This window comes from Salmo salar, chromosome ssa01 (genome assembly GCF_905237065.1).
Source record: "Salmo salar chromosome ssa01, Ssal_v3.1, whole genome shotgun sequence".
NCBI classification, from domain to species: domain Eukaryota; kingdom Metazoa; phylum Chordata; class Actinopteri; order Salmoniformes; family Salmonidae; genus Salmo; species Salmo salar.
The window spans coordinates 53,939,806-53,964,053 of NC_059442.1; the positions used below are offsets into that span (position 1 = coordinate 53,939,806).

The 24,248-nt window shown below is 41.3% G+C and overlaps 1 protein-coding gene across 2 annotated transcripts in view; it reads right to left on the reverse strand.

Moving 5' to 3' along the window:
• The window catches only part of LOC106604940 (adhesion G protein-coupled receptor A3), a 286,173-nt gene extending 281,562 nt beyond the window's left edge, over nt 1–4,611 (reverse strand). For both annotated transcript variants that reach the window (XM_014200102.2, XM_014200092.2), the window contains exon 1: nt 3,790–4,611. In XM_014200102.2, coding sequence (XP_014055577.2) covers nt 3,790–4,007 — 218 coding nt within the window. In that variant the 5' untranslated portion in view covers nt 4,008–4,611. The remainder of the gene's footprint in view (nt 1–3,789) is intronic.
• Nucleotides 4,612–24,248: the final 19,637 nt, after the last annotated feature.

Consider the following 24,248-nt stretch of genomic DNA (forward strand, 5'->3'; position numbering starts at 1 on the left):
TATAGACCAACAACAACAACAAACCATGGATAAGCATTGCTGCTAGTAGCTTCTGCCGCATTCCCCTGTGACTGTATATAGGGTCTATTTGGCCATGTCTCTTTAGATTAAAGGCCTACATGTAGCGTATTAAACTGCTACCTTTTACGGCCCGAGAGGCATTCGTTCTCTGCTCCATCCCTGCTAGCGGGGGTCGTCTGTGTGATAATGCACAGATAATATAGAGGGGCTACTCGTACACGTCTATGAAATATTTATGATAAACCACTCAGAACAGAGAAGAGCAGAGCAGCCGCCAACATCACCTGAGGAACGATAGAGCTAGGCAAGCAAGGAAATAGGTTTATAGATAGCACGCAAAAACACTCCACGAGGACAGAAAGGCCGTATTTCATAAGCAAGGGCACCGGTGTCCATATTATACCTTGTTCCTTCAAGGTTCTGGCTCATCTGACGCATACTGGTCAATACTAGCCACAAGCCAGTCCAACATATACTGTAGGTAAACGATCACCTGACATTATGAGTGGGGAAAATAACATGAGTCATACAATGTAATATCCCCTCCAAGTCTAATTTTTACCCATCTAGAAAGTGAAAAAGCCAGAAATGGAGGTTCATACTGACCTCACATTTCTGGTCTAACACAGGTGAACAATCATAGTCATCATAATGAGTGGGGAAGACATATGCAAAAGCACTTCCTATCAGTCCCACTGTTGCGGGGTTGCCTTCCCTGCAACCCCATCTATGAATGCTTAACATTACAATGTCCTTCCCAGAATAATGTGAAGGATGTCCTTGACATGGCCTCACGATCACTGCCATCCAGACTACCAGTAACAGCCCCTCCTGTCTCCAGTGTGATCGTTGCCCACAGAGTCTACTGTAGGCCTACGCCAGACATGTCCCTACCCCAAACCAATGAACTCATTTTAATTTTCCACAAGCTTCACCTTGGGAGAGACTGGAGCCTTAGAGGGCTTTGAGGAGCTTTTTGTGGCTCTTCTGTAGAGGATGTGCAAATCTGAAAGTAGATCACCATTGGCAACTGAAACTGTAAATGCTATTTGCATGCTGATGCTACATTAGCTACATGCTTATACTGCGATGTTCTTTTAACTGAGTCTTACAAGGTAAAAAATATGACAGGACAGTTGCACTGCAAATCTCTGAGAAGGAGACATACAAAGTCCAAACTTCTTTGCTGTCAGCTATGCAAATGCAGAACATACATCTTGTCACATACAATATCTAAAAGTAGAAAGATCTTGTTCGCAGGGTAGGTTTGCATTACAACTATGACTGAGCAACAACTGCCTGCAAACAATGTTTGTGTTTCTCTGTCACGTTCCCTCTATTGCTCCTTCCATCTCATTAACCCAAACATCTCTTTTCACAACACTTCCTGTCTCCCTCTGTGTTCTGTGTCACTCTTTCCGAGTCTCCTTCCCTGTCACTTCCTCTATCCTTCTAAATGTTTCTCTGTCATTTTCTCCCTCTCGCTCCCTCCCTCCCTCCATATGCCCCCCGGCTCCTCTCTCTTACTTTCTCTCCCTCGTTCTCCCCTCTGTCTCTCTTCTCTCTTAGGTCAGTGCCATGTTCACTAGCCAGTGCTTTGCTTAAGACAGGTGTCAGCTACAATCCCTGCTACTGTTCTCCACAGAGACACAGCGCCTCTCTCTCTCTCTCTCCCCTACTTGCCACTGAAACAATTACACCAGATAGGCCTCAAGGTCAACAGAGCTGTCAGGCTCCACTCCAACGCTGGAGCAACTTCTCCCACGTTTTGGATAGGGAAACAGGCAGAGGTGTTAATAGAGGGGTTCTGCTGCTCTGGAGTCTACAGCTGCTAGGAATTATGGACATCACACACATTTCATTTTCTTTTCAATCAGTTATGTTAGGAGTTGTTTGTAACTTCATAGAAATATGTCATAAATTGAGACTAGAGATGCACATAGAAAGAATGCAATAAAGTGAAAATGAAAGTAAAGACGTATGGACAGTGCTGCCATTTCATTACAAGCTCTGCACATTTATTTATTTATGAATAGAATGCATCCACTCGGAAAAAAATACTGAAAGTGCCATAATGAAGAAGGCTACTGATACAGAACTCATTATCTGTAGAGCTGAAGTGAATAAAAGGGACAATGAAGGAGGCCAAAGGGAAGCATTAGGAGAGATCTGCTAGTTAGGGAATCCACTTGGTGTATGACACGATATGCATAGCCTACTTTCCTCTCATATCAGTTTATTTTCACAGCATGTCTAAATAAAATGGAGATGTGGGAGGCCACTTCGGCCCGACAAAGGTCACGTTTCCTAATGCATGAAAACTGCTTCCCGGCCAACCAAGGGGCCTGCTTGAGGATATTGGCTTGTTGACCCGGGGAAAGACAGGGAGTATTACATTTATCAGCTTAAATTACATTTTTTTAATCGTTTTTTTAAATTTGTATTCTTAAAAAGATTGGACTATTTTAATTGTAAACTGTGGTTACAATGAAGGATACTCCTAATATCCTACCAAGAGGCATTGATTTATTGGACAAAAGGAAGACGCTTGTGCTATTTCAGGGGACAATTAATTTAGCCTAAACATGACCAGGAACCCAAGATTGTCAGTAAAGAACAAAGCTGTATGTCCATGAGGAACACTTCCTCAAATCAAAAGGTTATATCGCATCCAGGCACAACTGCAACAACAATTGAAGCAGGTGAAGACAAGATTAGCCTTGGTGCATAAGTAACCATGTATCTCAGAGCAGCGGAATTACTCTGTTAACATTAAATATGGCCAAAGCTACTCAGAATGTCATTTAATATCCATATTGCTATAATTAATAATTACTCATCAACATTCATATTTCAACAATCTTCTGCAACGGTGTTTGGAATAGAGAAGCTCCCTTACATTTCCTATTTGCTTTTTTCTCCCTCAAAGAAATACCTTTCCATACAGTTCCCATGAATAAAACAGTCTACAAAGCTAGTAGGCCAAGTCAATTTCCACACCTGCAGGTTGAATGGGCTTGGTAAGCTCTCCACTCTAAGAACTGTAAAGTGCTTTCTCTTATTTCATCTGACAGGCCCTGTATGGTGAATAACATTATTCTTACTTGTTCCTTTTTAATCAGTTTATTCTCTTTGAGCAACCTTTCATACATTACAAATGGTGCACCACTGGATACTGGAGAGGAAAATGCTGAAAATAGCAATTTTTATAGAGCTGGTCAGTCAAAAGGAGGTAAAGGAAAGGGCACAGTATCTATAACTTCTTCAGTGACCAACATTTACAGGGAATAGGCAGAAGGGGGAAATTCAATGATTTATAATAATTTCATACTTGGTGTGTACAACTGGTCTGCTGAGTACTAAGTTGCCATTTTTGTCACAGATATCTAAGATTAATGGATGCTGTGATATTGTTCCTTACAAAAAAAGATAGCAGTTTCCTCTCATATCTGTTCATTTTAACAGCAGGTCAAAAGTGCAGTAACTGCAGTGGACTGTGGTATTTTGGATGCAGTAATTGCATAATAACTGCAAAGTACTGCAGTTATTATGCACTCCAGTTACACTGCAAAATTACTGTAGTAAATGTTTTGATTTTGGAAGCAGAATTTGCTGCATACTGCAGTTATATTGCACCCTAACTGCAGTGTACTGCACTCTGACTACACTATTTTTTCTTAAGTGGTGCCCTGGTTAATGATTTATCCATTTTTTTTTAACAACCTTTGTTCAACTACTGTTTTATTGATTGTTTAATGTCATACTCACAGGGAAACTGTTTTGTTGGGTAAGAAACTGGGTTGTAGAGTGTCCATTAATTCCACATCATCACACACCACCTTCACCAAGACATTTTGTCTGCTCAATTCCTTGGACCTCTCAGAGGTGCAATGACAGCTGTCAATGAAGAGGTCCGGGCAGTTTCTGTTCGTCAGGCATGTCCTCCACAACCCAACAACAACGCAAAGTATTCTCAGCATTTTCATTGTGAACTGAGCCTTTTATTGAATTGTTCTCAAGTTATCTCTTCCCAGTCTGTAAAGCAAGTGGAGACCATTTCACATAGGCTTCTTCTTGGTAGATGGTTAACGTTAGCTACCGACCAAGTGACTTGTTTTTGGATTTTAATCCAAGTCTGCGCGTAACTACTGACAACACCTGTTGTGTCTCATAATGTACAGGCTACCTGTACGTAAAAAATAAAATAAAAATCAATCATAACGAAGGTCTTCGCTTTGTAAAATATTGTTTCACTGCGCTGTGCCATTTCTATCATTTGTTTCTCATTTATACAGAAACGTGTCACTTTTGTCGGCTACCAAAACGTTCCTAGATAAAGGTTTGCAAGTTTGTTACCGGTATCATAAAAAGTTTGATGCATGGGAATGCAGTAGCGTATTACGCCGTCTTCGCCGTCGGCAAGAACAAGATGTTCTTTCAATGTGTCGATTGTCACTTTTGTCATAGTACTCCTACTAAGTTATCCATTGTCATAACTCCGTTATCAACAGGTTGCCACAGATATTCCCATCCACGTCTAGCGCCTTCAACCATGGGACTTGTTGCGAAGTTATCAGCGGCATGGAAGCTGAAATCCCTCCCCTCAAAGCCAAGGGGCGTAAATTGGTATTTTTATTACATGGGTAAACCTCAAATCAATACATCCATATAACCTGTTCTAAAACAAAAGCATTTCATTGTATTTAGGACCACAGTGAACATTATATTATGCCAACCATAGAAATATAATTATTAGACCTAGAATTAATAGTAATTCTATTTGTATGACCTCAACACACACCAATCTAAGTATCACGTGGTTCTGAAACTGAACGGTACAGGGGCTCAGGCTCAGACACATCTGACATCAGATGACCAGTTGGTAAACGGTCATTGGATGACCCCTGGACCCCTTATAGCCTAAATAAATATATAAATTTGTTCCCGGGCTCCAGGATTCAAACTCAATGCCATGCTGAGAGAGATGTTAGATAATTGCTTACTTATTCAGGACATAATGCATTAGCCCCGTCTCACCTTAGCAACTAAGAAAAAGCATATTCTACCTTGATAATACATGTAATCTCTTGGCAACCAAATAAAAATACCACAATGGAAAAAAACGACATTGAAGTCTCAGTCTTATAATCAATGACTGAATAAAAAATGGTGCTTCATAGAAAGCTATAGCAGTAGCAGGCTCATTATTGAATGCCTCCCGTCAAGTTGATAGGCAACAATAAGCTATCAATGGACTACTGACAAACACACAAATCGACAATGCATAGTCCATGTTTTGTATACACTCATTGGAGATGAGTAATGTGGGAGCATAGACCTACAGGCTACAATATACCTATTCACCAATAAGATCTGAACATAAAGCAAATAGATACATTCATGGCATGACTTTACACTAATAAAGTAGATATAAGATATCACTTGGTGGCTCTCACAAAATAAAAGGGGACTTGAGGGAAAGAAATGGGCCAGCGTATTAGAATTGCCAGGGCTGATTTCTGGTCCCAGTCCGCCCCTGCAGTAGGTCCATATTTTTAGGGACTGTAAGTTATTCAGTCCTGTATCCTACAGAAGATGAAATAATATTAATAATTTCCCATGCATGCCTGTAGTCAGAGCATAGTCCTGGGAGACGCAGAAGCCTAGACAGCTGGTTGGCCTCTTGAGGATGGGCGAGGTGCTTCCCCTGTGTTTGCACTGTGCTCCACACCAAATTCCACTCTCATTATCCGCATTGTCTCCGACACAGCTAGACTGGGAGCACAAAGGAGGATTTTAAAACGTCCCCTGACCCTTCTGAGCAGCCCATGTTTCTCATTCATCTCCCTGACAGGCAGTACACAGCAGTACACAGTCACAGGGCAGAACAGATTCCCTCTTCCTCCCTGTTTTCACAGAGGGAAACTAAAGCCATATGTATGCCTTATTTTCTCCCATGTTGTGCTGCCGGCCATTTGACTGCCACTCACACTTGTTTGCACAGATGTATATTTACCTTGCTCGTGAAAGTAAGGAAGCAAATCTCCCCGTCAGCTGACCTTTGGGACGCTAGTAGGAAAATAACCAAGTTGAGCTGACATCATCATTTGACATGATAAATCTTTAATGGAGCGCAGACAGAAACATTTATTTGGATGCAGGCCAGCAGTGTTCACTGGGCTACTTGCATGGACTTAATGGAAAACAGAGCCCTCGCAGCCTCGCTGTTCTGTAAATATTTTCTTTGTGGCAGGGAAGAAGATTTTCACATCGACAAGCCGTGATGTGATATCTAAACAACAAGCACATTCTAAACATATCTAAACAGTTTATGAGAGTCAACATATGCACTGTATGTTGAAAAGTTATGATAGTAATTCTATAATCATAATTTGTATTCATATCGCACTATGTTGTTATAGATTGTTATTTAAGTATGATTTATATCAACCAAACATACAGCATATTGGAAATTGTGTACATGCCTTGTATTGGATTGTATTCCAGCTGCTACTTATAGTATTCTGTACATAACCCGTTACTGCATTAAATAGAGAACAAAGAGAGAAATACTCATTAGTGCAAAATGGAGCAAGGAAGTCAGTGATATTGAAACAACGCAAACAGTCTTTCTTTCTAAGTCAGTGTTGGGCTGTTTTCTCAGTCACTTTTCTGTCAGCCCTAACTTGTGTTAGTGTTCACAGCTCTCCATTATTCCCTCATGACAGAGATTAATGAAGCATGGCTGCAAGGCAATCACAGTCCTCACTAAATATTTACATGCACCGCTTCAAAAGGCCAAAGCGCTAGCTACCACACCAGGATGACAGAAGCTTCATTGTTACTTCATGACTAAGTTGTTTTTCCTTCGTATTCTCTAGGCATTTTCCCCCTTGAGTGAGTGGATTTCACTATAGAGATTAACGTCAGTGCTGACTGCCTCCACTCAGCAATGACATAGGGTAGGCCTACGTTCAGGCTAATCATAAAATCTTTATTCACGTTACATTTCAAACAATGTCAATAGAATGCTGACTGTGCATCCATTTCAAATGAGGTCATGCCTGGTTGATCCAATCTAAATCACGATAGGAAGTCTGCTTCCTCTGAGAATGAGGTTTGCATGTGGTCTCCAGGTGATATGTACGGTCCAGACATATGTGTACTGTACAGCATAAGGATTTCGAATTATACTGCATTTCTGGCTATGGACATGGACAGTATTTTAGGGAATGCAGTGATCAAATAAGGGGGGACACAAGACACCTGTGACAAATACACTATATAGAAAAGTATGTGGACAACCTTTCAAGTTAGTTAATTCGGCTATTTCAGCCACACCCATTGCTGACAGGTGTATAAAATCGAGCACACAGCCATGCAATCTCCATAGACAAACATTGGCAGTATAATGAACTTACTGAAGAGCTCAGTGACTTTCAACATGGCACCGTCATAGGATGCCACCTTTCCAACAAGTCAGTTCGTCAAATGTATGCCCTGCTAGAGCTTCCCTGGTCAACTGTAAGTGTTGTTATTGTGAGGTGGAAACATCTAGGAGCAACAACAGCTCAGCCGTGAAGTGGTAGGCCACACAAGCTCACAGAATAGGACCTCTGAAGTGTGTAGTGCGTACAAATAGTCTGTCCTTGGTTGCAACACTCACTACCAAGATCCAAACTGCTTCTGGAAGCAACGTCAGCACAAGAACTGTTCGTCGGGAGCGTCATGAAATGGGTTTCCATGGCCGAGCAGCTGCACACAAGCCTAAGATCACCAAACGCAATGCCAAGCATCGGTTGGAGTTGTGTGAAGCTTGCCACCATTGGACTCTGGAGCAGTGGAAACGCATTCTCTGGAGTGATGAATCACGCTTCACCATCTGGCAGTCCGACGGACGAATCTAGGTTGGCGGATGCCAGGAGAACACTACCTGCCCGACTGCATAGTGCCAACTGTAAAGTTTGGTGGAGGAGGAATAATGGTCTGGGACTGTTTTTCATGGTTCAGTCTAGGCCCCTTAGTTCCAGTGTAGAAAAATCTTAACGCTACAGCATATAAAGACATTCTAGACGATTCTGTGTTTCCAACTTCGTGGCAACAGTTTGGGAAAGGCTCTTTCCTGTTTTAGCATGACAATGCCCCCATGCACAAAGCGAGGACCATACAGAAATGGTTTGTCGAGATCGGTGTAGAAGAACTTGACTGGCCTGCACAGAGCTCTGACCTCAACCCCATCGAACACCTTTGGGTCGAATTGGAATGCCGACTGCGACCAAGGCCTAATCGCCCAACATCAGTGCCCAACCTCACCAATGCTCTTGTGGCTGATTAGAAGCAAGTCCCCACAGCAATGTTCCAACATCTAGCAGAAAACCTTCCCAGAAGAGTGGATGCTGTTATAGCAGCAAAGGGGGGACCAGCTACATATTAATGCCCATGATTTTGGAATGAGATGTTCGACAAGCAGGTGTCCACATACCTTTGGTCATGTAGTGTATGTTTGCGACACAAATTTGACGGGTATACAAATGTGAGTGGAAAGGCAGCTATAAATAACTGAATGCTCAAAGTCACTGCCACTTAGGAAAAGATCACAGATATGATAAAGCTATATGGAGAGTAACAAAAAGTGAATTACTGATGATGTGAGGATTTTAATCTTTTACATGTTGAGTAAAATCAATATGTATAATCTGCATAATGTAGGATTAGAAAATATCAATGTATAATGTATATGTATGTCAATGTCAATGTATAACCTCATCCAGGGGCCAAATCATGCATATTACTGAATGTTCATCCAAACAAAATCCAGACAGTACCTATAATGCCATGGGTAGAAGACATTAGGTCTGTAGTGTTCAAGACTAGTCCTGGACTAAAAAGCACAGTGTGCAGGACTACGCATAATCTGTGTCTGGGATACTGGGTAAATAAACAAAATCCCAATAGTGCCAAGAGGAAACAGAGGAGGAAACCAGAGTTGCATTCAAACTTTCAGCATGTCAAGTGATCTGGCCTGTGTGAGCTGGCCTGTTGACGTACCCACCATGTACCCACAGTGTTCCAGTGGCAGGGCGGAACCGGCTGATCCACTGACCAACCCTGACCACCAGCCACCAGATCACTGCTTAACTACTTCACTGAGGGTTTGGTCCGGGCATAATGTTCAAAACAGAGACCATAGGAAACCCAAATGACTTCTATTGAGGGCATTTTATGACGTTCAGTATGCTATATTGGTTATTTTACCGTTGGTTGTTTGCTGAGGGATAGGCTAGGCACTTGTTTGGCAAATCTACTTTATGAAGGTTTATGATCGTTGCATAACACACATTTTTATGAGGAAAAGATCAGTTTGATCATTAGTTGTCACTGTGTTTTTTATCTGCATACTATAGGTATTTGACACAAAATCACACACTGTCCTGCTATACACTAGTGTCAATAGTACAGCATACCCTATGACGAAGGCTTTGCTGTCTGTCAGTCATTCAATCTGTTACCTAGTATAGCTACTACTCATTTGTCACATCCTGACCAGTAAAGGGGTTATTTGTTCTTATAGTTTGGTCAGGACGTGGCAGGGGGTATTTGTTTTATGTGGTTTAGGGTGTGTTTGTGTATGTGTTCATGTAGAGGGGGTATTTGGTTTATATGGTTCGGGGTGGTTATGTATGTAGAGGGGTATTTGATTTATTAGTCCAGGGTTTTGGTTATTGTTCTATGTTAGTTTATTTCTATGTTCAGTCTAGTCGTTTGTATTTCTATGTTTAGCTAATTGGTGTTGGGGCCTTCAGTTGGAGGCAGCTGTCTATCGTTGCCTCTGATTGAAGGTCCTATAAATAGGAATGTGTTTGTCATGGGATTTTGTGGGAGATTGTTTCTTGTTTTGCTGTGTGCCTGACAAAACTGTCTAGTTCGTTTGTTTTTGTATACGTTGTTTGTGTTTTCCTTCTTCACTAATAAAAATAAGATGAGTATACATTTTCCTGCTGCGTTTTGGTCTACACCCTACGACACCCATGACATTATTAGCCTGAAGACATGCTAGACCTTCAGTTTCTGTATTGTATTTTTGCAGAATTTGAGAAGAGGGTATTTCGTTTCCTAATCGTTCTCACCCACAAGACTAATGATTGCGTCTTCATTATAATAATTTGGGGGGTGCTTATATTTGTCTTGTTACACACAAGTGTGTAATGGAAATGTATTTTTTGCAACTCACCCTGAGATACCCGCAGGGAATGGGGTCATGACCAGGGTCACCATCCACTGGGCAAACCAGTCATTTCAACATGGACAATTGGGTAATATTTGGTTGATACATTGATCAATGAGATTACGACCTACACAAAAACAGCCAAAAGTTAGTTGAATTTTCAATGTGTTATCACTATGTTGTCACGTTCTGACCAGTATGAGGGTTATTTTGTTAGTGTAGGCTGGTCAGGACGTGGCAGAGGGTATTTGGTTTATGTGGTTCGGGGTGTGTGTATTATGTAGAGGGTAGTTGATTTATGTATTCCGGGGTTTTTGGTCACTGCTCTGTTAGTCTATGTTCTTTCTAGTTAGTCTGTTTCTATGTTTAGTTGATTGAGAGTCCTATATATTAGGGTGTGTTTGTGTTTGTAATTTGTGGGAGGTTGTCACTTGAATTGCTGTTGTTCGCCTTCAAGTCTGTATTCGTCGTCCATCGTTTTGTTTTGTTTGTATAAGTGTTTTCATTAAAAAGTTAATTATGAGCACTCAACCCGCTGCGCCTTGGTCCATTCCTGACAACCGTCGTTACATATGTGTCACGATCATCGTAATGATTGGACCAAGGCGCAGCGTGAGTAGCGTTCCACATCTTTATTGTAACGTGAAACTTCAGCAAATTACAAAAACAATAAATCGAAATGTGAAGACAGTGACGTGCAAATAGGCACCTACACTAAAACAAGATCCCACAAAACACAGTGGGGAAATGGCTGCCTAAATATGATCCCCAATCAGAGACAACGATAAACAGCTGCCTCTGATTGGGAACCATACCAGGCCAACATAGAAATAAACACACTAGATCACCCACCCTAGTCACACCCCGACCTAACCAAAATAGAGAACAAAAAGGCTCTCTATGGTCAGGGCGTGACACTATGCTTTCAACGATCTAAAAGCACAACCAAATTCTAATGGAAAAACAATGTCTGATTTTTTGTTTAGTTGTCACCCAAATGTCTATCACTGCACTTTCAACCATTAAGTTCCAATGGGAATACAATGTCAGATATTTTGTTCATTAATACAACAGATTAATGTGTTAACACTGTGCTTCATCTAATAGCAGAACCAAATTACTTGGACTGCAGTTAAGATTACATTAAAAGTATATGGTGAAAGTGATTAATACCTTTCACGATTCTGCGCAGATTATTACAGAAATTGTGAAGATCTCCACAGACCTGCGACGACCTATGCACACTATGTTGAACATGTATGCTTTATGTGATTATATAAGAAGAAATGTATAGTTACTGTAACCTCAAAATGTGGCCATGCAAGTGCAACTCATTTTAAGGTAGTTTGTAAGATAGCCTTAACTTTAGGCTATTTACTGTATTGAACAGCAGGCAGGCTCAGGGTCAGGGTCAGGGAAGGTAGAATGGTCAAAGCCAGAAGAACTAGAAAACAGGGACTAGAGAGAACAGGAGTACAGGAAAAACACGCTGGAAGGCTTGACGAGACAAGACGAACTGGCAACAGACAAACAGAAAATCTATGTATAAATGCACAGGGGATAATGGGGAAAATGGGCAACACTTTTGTCTGCCTGTGACCTACCGTTATTGATCACCAGCCCCGAGAGTCAAATTTTTTATTTTACACAACATTTTTACCAAACAGCAAACATCTTACAAGATAAGCTTTGATTTGGTCTGTGTTTGAGCTATAGCTACATGAGGGGTATGAAATTAATCCTCAGGTTAGTAGGAACAAATTTAGCCTATGTTTTATCTTTATTGTAATGTGAAACTTCAGCAAATTACAAAAACAATAAATCGAACCGTGAAATCTATGTATAAATGCACAGGGGATAATGGGGAAAATGGGCAACAGAGGCAAGACACACTGAGCACGCTACATTACATTGTAAATAGATTTCATCGCTTTATTTTCATCACTTTAGCATAAAAGATGGCTTCTCAAGGGGGGAGGGGGGGGAGTTAAAACTAGGAATATCGAATTGGAAGCTAAAAATAAGGCAGCTATGAATAAGTATACCGACATAGAAGCTTTGAATAAAATACTAGTCGGACTCGGATCAGGAGAGCGATTTGGACAACGAGGATTTTGACTCGGCCGATGAAGATTGCTTTCTATAAGGATTGGATCCACTTTTAGATCACTTTTAGATCTGTAAGTAAATTGTCTTTATATAGCTAATTTACTAAATGTATTTAGTTTTTTTTATAAGTTGTCTGCATTTTGTGCTTTGGATTTAGTTTACATAGGCCTATGTAATAAGTCCTTTCAATATTGTATAATTCCAAAGTATTTTCCCTCTATGTTTCATATTAGTTCACTGTTCTAATTTTCAACATTGTAACTTTGGAGAGGCCACTAAACTCATGGTCGTTGTTTATTTGTGGTTCTCACCTCTGTCTTTGTCTCCAAAGTGTTACCGCATGCATTGTGTGTGTGCTTCACACCCGTGTGAGTCACTGTGCAGATAAAGTTAAGGCTTGGTGTTTTAACTTTACAGTAATGTCATTTTTGTAAATTTAGGCAACTGTAATTCTGTGTGTCTTACAACAATACATCCCTTTATTTTATTCACCACAGAGTGGAGGATGCAGAGGGTTTGGATGATGACGTTTGGGAGCCACCCCCCCCCCCAGCAACCGCCCCAGCCGGTCAAGGTCTTCATCCCCCACTGCTATGTCAATCACCCCATCGGATGGTTCTACATCCACTTTTCATAGACCTCTTAAAAAAGAAAAGAGGGGCTTGTGGCACCATTCGTCCTAACAGAATCGGTTTCCCCAAGACCAAGGTAAACAACATGACAAAGAGAGCGGCAAGGGGGACCATGCATTGGATCAGGACAAACAAGCTGCTTTTTGTGAGATGGAAGGACCCTAGGGAAGTAACCATGCTCACCACACAGCATAAGGCATTCAATAATAACCATGTCTCAACAAGGGTGAAAAAGGAATAATGTCCCCATTCCTGTTTCTGTGAAGGTCTAAAATGCCAGCAAGGAGGGTGTCAACCTATCTGATGCTCTGATAGGCTACTACCAGGTCCTCCACAAGACCAGGAAGTTGCATCATACTTTTTCTTATCACTTTGTGGACATTGCTACACTAAATGCTTTCATTCTTACAAGCATATGGCCAAAGCAAAAGGTCAAACCCCTCTCACCCAGTTGGCCACTCAAGGTTAGCTCCACTACTCAACACACATGCCAAAAGACAAAAGGAAGAACTGCAAGCATTGCACGAAACACAGGGGGGGGGAAGGGTGAAATGCCAGATCTTCTGTCCGAAATGCCTGTTCGCTTTTTGTTTCCTGGCAGAGGGACTGCTTCAAAGACTATCACGACATGCACAAGCAACGGTGAAAGTGAAATCTAATTATCTACACCTTGGATGTAAAATGATCAAGAATGCCATTTCTAAACAGTTCAGCTTATTTACATTTTTGCACCTTTTTAGTGAAGGACACCTGTGTAACCAAGTTTGGGTTTGTTAAGACATTTTTATATATTTTTTAATGTACAGTACCAGTCAACTACTAGTGAAGACATCAAAACTATGAAATAACACATATGGAATCCTTTAGTAACAAAAAAAATGTTAAACAAATCAAAATATATTTTAGATTTTAGATGCTTTTTTAGTAGCCACCCTTTGCCTTCATGAAAGCTTTGCACACTCTTGGCATTCTCTCAACCAGCTCACATGGAATGCTTTTCCAACAGTTTTGCTGAGCACTTGTTGGCTGCTTTTCCTTCACTCTGTAATCCAACTCATCCCAAACCATCTTAATTGGGTTGAGGTTGGGGGATTGTGGAGGCCAGGTCCTCTGATGCAGAATTTCATCACTCTCCTTCTTGGTCAAATAGCCCTTACACAGCCTGGAGGTGTTTTGTACTGTTGAAAAGCAAATGAAAGACCCACTAAGCGCAAAGCAGATGGGATGGCGTATTGCTGCAGAATGCTGTGGTAACCATGCTGGTTAAGTGTGCCTTGAATTCTAAATAAGTCAGTGAAAGTGTCATCAGCAAAACACACCCACACCATCACACCTCCTCCATGCTTCACGGTGGGAACCACACATGCGGAGATCATCCGTTCACCTACTCTGTTGGAACCAAAAATCTCAAATTTGGACTCATCAGACCAAAGGACAGATGTCCACTGGTCTAATGTCCATTACTCGTGTTTCTTGTCCCAAGACTTTTCTTCTTATTGATGTACTTCGTAGTGGTTTCTTTGCAGCAATACGACCATGAAGGCCTGTTTCACACAGTCTCTTCTGAACAGTTGATGTCAAATCAAATCAAATGTTATTGGTCACATACTGTAACGGGCGTCATATAGAGGAGACCAAGGCGCAGCATGTTGAGTGCTCATCGTTATATTTGAATGAAAACGAACACTAAACAAAATAAACAGAATGACAGCCAACAGTTCCGTCAGGTTATACAAACTAAACAGAAAGCAACTACCCACGAAAACCAAGGGAAAAACAGGCTGCCTAAGTATGGCTTCCAATCAGAGACAATGATAGACAGCTGCCTCTGATTGGAAACCATACCTGGCCAAAATATAGAAAAACAAAACATAGAATGCCCACCCCATCACACCCTGATCTAACTAAACAGAGAAAAAACAGCTCTCTTAGGTCAGAGCGTGACACATACACATGGTTAGCAGATGTAATTGCGAGTGTAGCAAAATGCTTGTGCTTCTAGTTCCTACAGCACAGCAGTATCTAACAAGTAATCTAACAATTCCACAACAACTACCTAATACGCACAAATCTAAGTAAAGGAATGGAATAAGAATATACACACTACCGTTCAAAAGTATGGGGTCACAAAGAAATGTCCTAGTTTTGGAAAAAAAAGCAATTGTTTTGTCCTTAAAATAACATCAAATTGATCAGAAATACAGTGTATACATTGATGTCGTAAATGACTATTGTAGCTGGAAACGTCTGATTTTTAATGGAATATCTACATAGGCGTACAGAGGCCCATTATCAGCAACCATCACTCCTGTGTTCCAATGGCACGTTGTGTTCGCTAATCCAAGTTTAGCATTTTAAGAAGCTAATTGATCATTAGAAAACCCTTTTGCAATTATGTTAGCACAGCTGAAAACTGTTGTTCTGATTAAAGAAGCAACAAAACTGGCCTTCTTTAGACTAGTTGAGAATCTGGAGCATCGGCATTTGTTGGTTCGATTCCAATCTCAAAATGGCCAGAAACAAAGTACTTTCGTCTGAAACTCGTCAGTCTATTCTTGTTCTGAGAAATGAAGGCATTCCATGCGAGAAATTGCCAAGAAACTGAAGATCTCATGACACCAAACTTTTGAACGGTAGTGTACATATGAGATGAGTAACGCAAGATATGTCAACATGACTAAAGTGGCATTATTAACGTGACTAGTGATCCATTTACTAAAGTGGCCAATGATTTCAAGTCTATATTTATGGCAGCAGCCTCTCTGTTAGTGATGGCTGTTTAACAGTCTGATGGCCTTGAGATAGAAGCTGTTTTTCAGTCTCTCGATCCCAGCTTTGATGCACCTGTACTGACCTCGCCTTTCGGATGGTAGCGGGGTGAACAGGCAATGGCTCGGGTGGTTGTTGTCCTTTATTATCTTTTTGGCCTTCCTGTGACATCGGGTGCTGTAGGTGTCCTGGATGGCAGGTAGTTTGCCCCCGGTGATGCGTTGTGCAGACCGCACCACCCTCTGGAGAGCCTTGCGGTTGAGGGTGGTGCAGTTGCTGTACCAGGCGGTGATACAGCCCGAAAGGACGCTCTCAATTTTGCATCTGTAGTCTGAGGGTTTTACGTGACAAGCCACATTTCTTCAGCCTCCTGAGGTTGAAGAGGCACTGTTGCGCCTTCTTCACCACACTGTCTGTGTGGGTGGACCATTTCAGTTTGTCCGTGAAGTGTACGCCGAGGAACTTAAAACTTTTCACCTTCTACAATGCTGCCCCATTGATGTGGATAGGGGGTACTCCCTCTGCTGTTTCCTGAAGTCCACGATCATCTCATTTGTTTTGTTGACGTTGAGTGAGAGGTTGTTTTCCTGACACCACACACTGAGTGCCCTGACCTCCTCCCTGTAGCCTCTCATCGTTGTTGGTAATCAAGCCTACTATTGTTGTGTCGTCTGCAAACTTGATGATTGAGTTGGAGGCGTGCATGGCCATGCAGTCATGGGTGAACAGGGAGTACAGGAAGGGTCTGAGCACGCACCCTTGTGGGGCCCCGTCGGTGGCACTGTATTATCCTCAAAGCGGGCAAAGAAGGTGTTTAGTTTGTCTGGAAGCAAGACGTTGGTGTCCGTGATGAGGCTGGTTTTCCTTTTGTAGTCTTTGATTGTCTGTGGAGCCTGCCTCATACGTCTCGTGTCTGAGCAGTTGAATTGCGACTCCACTTTGTCTCTATACTGACATTCTGCTTGTTTGATTGACTTGTGGGGGGGGATAACTACACTGTTTGTATTCGGCCATATTCCCAGTCACCTTTCCATGGTTAAATGCGGTGGTTCCTGCTTTCAGTTTTGCGCGAATGCCGCCATCTATCCACGGTTTCTGGTGAGGGTAGGTTTTAATGTTGAGATGTGTCTGTTACTTAAACTCTGTGAAGCATTTATTTGGGCTGCAATTTCTGAGGCTGGTAACTCTAATGAACTTATCCTCTGCAGCAGAGGTAATTCTGGGTCTTCCTTTCCTATGGCAGGCCTCATGAGAGCCAGTTTCATCCTAACGCTTGATGGTTATTGTGACTGCACTTGAAGAAACGTTCAAAGTTCTTGACATTTTCCAGATTGACTGACCTTCATGTCTTAAAGTAATGATGGAATGTCATTTCTCTTTGCTTATTTGAGCTGTTCTTGCCATAATATTGACTTGGTCTTTTACCAAATAGGGCTATCTTCTGTATACCACCCCTACCTTGTCACAACACAACTGATTGGCTTAAACACATTAAGAAGGAAAAAAATTCCACAAATTAACTTTTAACAAGGCACACCTGTTAATTGAAATGCATTCAAGGTGACAACCTTATGAAGCTGGTTGAGAGAATGCCAAGAGTGTGCAAAGCTGTCATCAAGGTAAAGGGTGGCTACTTTGAAGAATCTCAAATATAAAATCTATTTTGATTTGTTTAACACTTGTTTGGTTACTACATGATACTATATGCGTTATTTCATAGTTTTGATGTCTTCACTATTATTCTACAATTTTTTAAATATAAAAATAAAGAAAAACCCTGGAGTGAGTAGGTGTGTCCAAACTTTTGACTGGTACTGTATATCTGTTGCTTTTGTATTGTTTTTGTAAACAGTTCATTTGTATGTGGGACCAATACATTGAATACACCTTGGAGAAGTTGAAAAAAACACTTGGATATCCCCTGTATGTCCCCCAACACCACCACAATGTTTGAGAGAGGTTGGTGTTGTAGAAATTTTGTTTTTATAATGAACAATAACTTTTAGGCACATACAGTGTGCAAATACAGTGTGCAAAAACAGTGCAATTACCACATTCGGACACTTTGGAGAGGTTAAAAGGACACTTGAATGTACCCTGGATACCACTTAACACCACTAGAATGTTTGAGTGAGGTTGATATGGTATAAATTGTGTTTTTATACTGAACAAATATAATTCAGGCATTGCAAATATTTAATAGCACTGGAGTTATCTAATTTACAGACATATTCCACTTTGGAGAGGTTTAGGGACACTTTGAAACGTCCCATGACCACACCTGACACCACTTACTAAAACATCTGCCCATTTCAAGTTGTTAGGTCTATTGATCCCATTTCTTTCTCCTTATATTGTTCATATGTTGTGGAAGCCATCTGATGTGTTTCCAGCTCTGGGCATCAATAATTCACTTATAGCTTGTCAATGAAAGATGACTTTCGTTATTTTATGTGTGCTTGATCTTGTGTATTCTGAACCATGTAACTCCTATCTATCTTCTGATTATTTCCTCATAATCTCCTGTCATGACTTTCCCTCCTAGGTGAGGATCAGAGAGAGCCCCCTCTCCCACCAGAGAGGAAGTGGGGGCGGAGTTGGCCAGTTTTATGACGGTCGTAAATACCTTGCAGGAACACTCTCTCCCACTCTGCAGAAATGGAAGTTAATGCTTTCACACGAACCATCACATGGGTGTGATCGTTCTACAGTGGTCCCTGAAGCGTACGATCACACCCTTGTGATTAGAACGCTTATTTAGAACGGCCAGTTTCGAATGACGCCACAATCAGCATTTGAGCTGGCCACACTTTTTTCAGAAACTATTTCCACGAACACAGTCCTTTCAAAGTTATGTCCAGAATGTGAGCAGTTTATTTTTGGATGCAATGTTCAGATATTCACAGAAGTATCTGTAGCATAACAAAATCATCCAAACCGGAAAAATGTTGGCTACATTTGTCCTAGCGCTAAGTGGTCATATTCTATAACTCTTGGCTGACATAAACCACAATATGAATTAGCTAATAGCAATTACTATTTATAATTAATCACGGGTGAGCTCACCATTGATCGAAATAATTGAGTAAAACACTTTCTAGAAATCGAAAGTAATCTGACAATGATTAGTTTCAGCGCACTGCCATGCTTTTTTTCCTTGCAGAAACCAAAGATAATTAGAGAAGACAAGATGAGTTTGGTATGTTTATAGTATGCACGTTGGAGGGGTGTGTTGTCTACCATCATTCACATTCCACCATTCACTTCCTGAAGTTCTCAAAAAATGTGTGAACCCTTTCTCACCTAATTTTGTTATAGCATCTTTAGTCCGACAGACGATTACGTGAAACCCAGAATGCATTGTATGTCAACAAACATGGCTCCACACATAGCTGGAATTAGCTTAGCTCATCATAATCAGTACAACCTTTAAAAAAGTATTTTACACACATAATATGTGCCCATTACAATCTATGCAAGAATCGGAATGCATGATTTATCACCGGTACTTCAAAAGCATGTGAATAAAACAGTAAATATATCAATAATTACCACACAAAACATTTTCTGATAGTGATTTATTGATACAAATGGCGCGTGCAGGCAGTCAATCACATAACCTCCCACTCCCACTCTGAGCCATTCAGTGTTGTTGTTTATGTATGTTTATGTATGTAGCTAGTGAGCTAAGCTGTAGCATTAGCAATGTCTTTCAAAAGAAGACAACTCACAAATGCAGAAATTCTGGAGATTTAAAAAAATTCTGACAATAAGTCTGAAAGTCAGGAATCAGATTCTAAAAGTGACAGTGAGGAGCTGACCCCCAGCCATTGAGAACCCTGAATCTGAGGATCCCTTGTCCACTGACAAAGTCCCAGTTCCCTTTGAAGATGCTGGTGGTGATGGAGGCAGACCGACAGTGGATGAAGTACAGGAGTTCTGTGCTAGCTGGCAGGCTGCTAGCCATTTCACCCCTCCTGGCCCTGCTGTTTGCTTTGATGAGTCCCAGTCTGGAGTGCAACGCCCCTTGCCATTTCCATCTGAGGCAGAGTGCTTCAAGTTGTTTCTGACAGAGGAGCTGGTGGGAGACATAGCAGAGACCAATCACTATGCCATTGAGCTACATGAGAAGGGGGAGCAAGGAGTGGGGGGGACAACCACAATTAGTGAAATGTATACCTTCCTGGTGACAGTCCTTCTCATGGGGATAGTTAAGAACAACTCCCTAAGAGAATACTGGAGCACAGATCCTATGTTTGCAACTCCCTTCTTTGCCACCCTCTTTTCCCAAGGCTGCTTCCTTGTTCTGCTGCGATGACCGCATTTCATCAACAATGCTACTGCCATCCTAAATGATCTGTTACACAAAATAAGAAATGTCAACAGCTGGCAGTAAAGTGGCATGACAAACAAGACATCCATGTCCTCCCCACTGTCCATACAGTAACCATGTCGGCCACAGGGAAGGTGGACCACTTGACGGGAGAGAGAAAAATCATACCAGACTGCGCGCTTGACTATAACCTCAAAACGGGGGCAGTGGATGAGGCGGACATGATAAACAACTTTGGGGAATGCACTCAGAAAACAACCAAGTGGTATAAGAAGATATTTTTCCATCTGATCAATGCAGCCCTCAATGGCCACATAGTTCACCTCCAACTAACAGGTGAGATGATTACTAAATCACATACAGAAACTATTAACATAATAAGGCAGTTACTTTGATAGAAACGCAGCCTGGATTTGAACCAGGGTGTCTGTAGTGACACTTCTAGCACTGAGATGCTGTGCCTTAGACAGCTGCGCCACTTGGGAGTCATAAGGCCAGGGTAGCTTCAAAATACAACAAGACAATACTTCTTTGACGCAATTAGCATTGTTTTACAGAGCTAATAGAAGAATGTAGCTAGCTACATAAGCACGATTGAATGTAGCACCATAAAGGTTATGAAATTAGTAACGTTACCTTGCGTGTCCGCGGTTATAAGGAATATACACAAAAATATTATGCTACAGTAGAAACGTCATAACACTACATGCCGAAACTATTATAACGTAATGAGGCACTTACTTTGATAGAAACGCACACATTTCCAAAGTTATTATTGGTAACGAAAACAACTATGACTGCGATGCAGGCAAAAGACGGAAAATATGAACACATGTGTGCAGGACGGGAGATGAGCAAATGTCTGCAGACTTGAACTGCACAAACAATTGGGAAGTGTTTGGGGAATTTTGTCCAGGTCAGAAATGTAAAATTTAACGCAAAAGTAAATTTTACGCAAAAGTAAAAATGACTACTTTTATGTGAATAAATGAGGCGGAACACACCTAATTTCAAACTGTTCTTAGAAAATAAAAAACCTGTTAGAAAATAATTTTAAATTGGCAAGTTGATAACAGCCTATAAATAAAAACAAGCTGCGTGCCTTGGTTTGATGGCAGCGCGGATTAACTGTACTGTTGCGTAACAATCACATTCTGGAATGGTGAAAACGTTCTAACATCACGTGCATAAAGAAACTCACGCTGGGGCAACCGTTAGAGATATTTGGAACTCACACATGAAAGGGTTTAAAAATCCCTTTGTTACAACAGAGAGAGATTTTGCAGTACTGTAACATCAAAAGGTTGGACATGAAACAATATTTCTAACGTAAATAATGAGGTAAATGGTTTGTGGGGCTCTAAACAATAATCAAATAAGTTGTTGTTTTGTGATATCATTAAGTAAGGTATAACCAAATAACGGTAACTCTACAAATGTATACGTCCCAGTTACCAGATTAACATCTAAATGTTGTGGACTTATATGACTAAATATGAAACTATTTGTGAGAAGATGAAATGTTCCCCTTTCATTGTGTAACAAGCCGTCATATCGGATTAGTCCACATTGCCTTATGTAGTAATCAATGTATAATCTATCCAGTGTGTTTATGTAATTCTGTGTGATTATTTAGTTAGTTAGTAACTAAATAATGAAGCCAATTTGTGTAAGCTAATTCATCATGGAGACTAGGGTTCGTGCAGATTTATAGGATATTACGACTTTCAGAATGAGACTGATGAGGTATGTAAGAATGAATGAATTGACTGTAACTGATGTAAGAGATATTTATATCTTTAGAGTTTAGTTGGGAGATAGTAACTCGTTAAATAACTTTTCCCTTGGTGCCCCAAGATTACTAACGAGTTAATTGTTACGTGATTAATCATTGTAATAATTAAACGTCAATTGATTTGATAAAATAACAGTCAAACACATTAATGACAACAACGTCACGACACTCCCAAGTTTTGGCATGTCAGAATCATGTAATTACACATGAATAGCAGTTACTTTTGGGTATGCCTATTTAGGCTCAATAATGACTCAATAATGTGATATATTTTTACAAAGATCATCATTAGCCCTTCTCATCATTAGCACTGACTGCAAACTACTGTCGTGGTTTAGCAATAATAAAAACTATTTCAGCTCATTATTGCTCTTGGCTGATGTTGTCTCTGTCTGTTGTGTGTTATTTTATATAGTGTAGCAGCAACAGGACTCACAGGAGACAGGGAATCCATATCTCAGCTCTGTCAGCAGTGCAGCGGTGAACTTGCCCTCATAAGTATTCTGGTCCCCGGCAGTAATCCGACTTGCGTGAGCAGGGACCCAATGAGGAGATGAAGTCCCATTGGAAACGGAACATTTCTTCGGGGGGGGGGGGGGATAGAGAGTGTTTCTCTGCTGTCCTTTACTTGTCCTCTGTCTGAGTTATCACAGAGGGCTGTCTTTCCCAGTCTCCCAGTCTAAGCAAGGCTCCATAGGCTGGGAAAGGGCAACACATACACAGTATCTCTAAAAAAAATGAGGCCCCAGCCCCAGACAGACAGTCAGACAAACGCACACGCACAGCAGTCTCCAGTCACCACCCGTTGTGGCCTGTGACATCAAGATGGAAATGAAGCCACAATCCTGTCTTCTGTAAGAAGATAAAGATAAAGATTTGTTTTGCTGTCTTCTTAGAGGTCCATGCAAAGAGTGCTCATATTCATAATTCCAACAACAGCTCCAACACTTTCTTCATTCACAGCCAGCAATAATGGTGATTCATTTAAACTGCAAGTCCCTGTTTACATATCAAAAACCCAAATGGACAGGTAACAAGGGAGAGGCAAAACCATAATTAAACAAGCTAACTATTGAAAGGTCTATTTTACAACTTTTTAAAACAAAGACAAATTGTCTAAGGACATGATACTTAAAAGATCCCTCTGGGTTGTTTGCTGTGTGAACTTGGACCCTGGTGGCCAGAAAGCTAGGATAGCATGGATGCCATGCAAAGGCTCCGGTTTTGTCTTTCTTCTCCACCCATCTCTACAGCATAATTGGTGCTTGTTTTCTAAGATACTGTAGGTCATCATGGAGTCAGCCCAGAGCTCTCCCACTCACCACTGCAGAGATTTTACCATGCCATGCTATCTGACTGTCGGTGAAGCTCTCTAGCCTTACATGTGCTTTCTCTATTAAAAGGACACGCTTTAATAGAGATGTCTTCATCATAACCGCGGAGGATATGAGCTTGAAGCTAGCCTCCTGGGGATGCGTGCAAACAGGCCCAGGTTCCTAGTGCTTCTCTCTGTCTGCTACAACTCCCATGCCCTGTAAAGAGTCCTGTTAAATCTTTAATTCAACAGACCTCAACTAGTCCTTTATATGCTTCCCTTCCTCCTAGCTTTCAAGGGTAGGAACTTCAATATCCATTTTATCCTCTACGTTAAAAAGGATGCATGAAAGAAAATCAAGAAATCCTATGACTTACAGCTCACCACAGGAACCGCTATAGGAAATTCTACAGAAGGCATGATCTAGCATGGAGCTTTGGCAGAGGACTAAAGCCGTGTTGGGCTCTGGTGGTGACACATGCTCTCTGTCATCTAATGGAATGATGAGCCAGTGACCGGTTCCCCATCTCCCTCTTGTGTCATCCCACTTATGCTTCCACACGCCCTAAACCACCCATCCAATCGAAACCAGGCTTCTGAGCTCAAAGCTCTCTAATTGGTTCAAACCGCCGGTTTGGCTCGTGTGGCGGCATCCCCAGATTCCCCACAGAATTTTCCGCCGTGCTGCCACACTAAAGCCTGGGAGGATGCAACGTGTAACGGGCTGTGGGCATGGGAAGGGAGGGCAGCGCCATCAGAAACCATGACCTCAAAACCAGAGGGTCACACATGTTGAAATCCCAGATGATCTAAGAGGCAGATAGCCTTGAGAAGCTGAACATCTGTGCTTGTAAACTCAAATGCTTCTGTGAGAACTACTGTGAGAGTGGTCTCTGTGTGGAAAACACGAGACAATGTAGGACAATGTCAATGAAAAAGTGAGTATTATAACGCTTATGATTTTGTTCTAACAGTGGTGGGATTTGGTGTGATGCTTTCCTCAGACATGCTTGGCTAAATATCACAGCTGGAAAGAAGAGGCTCTCCCT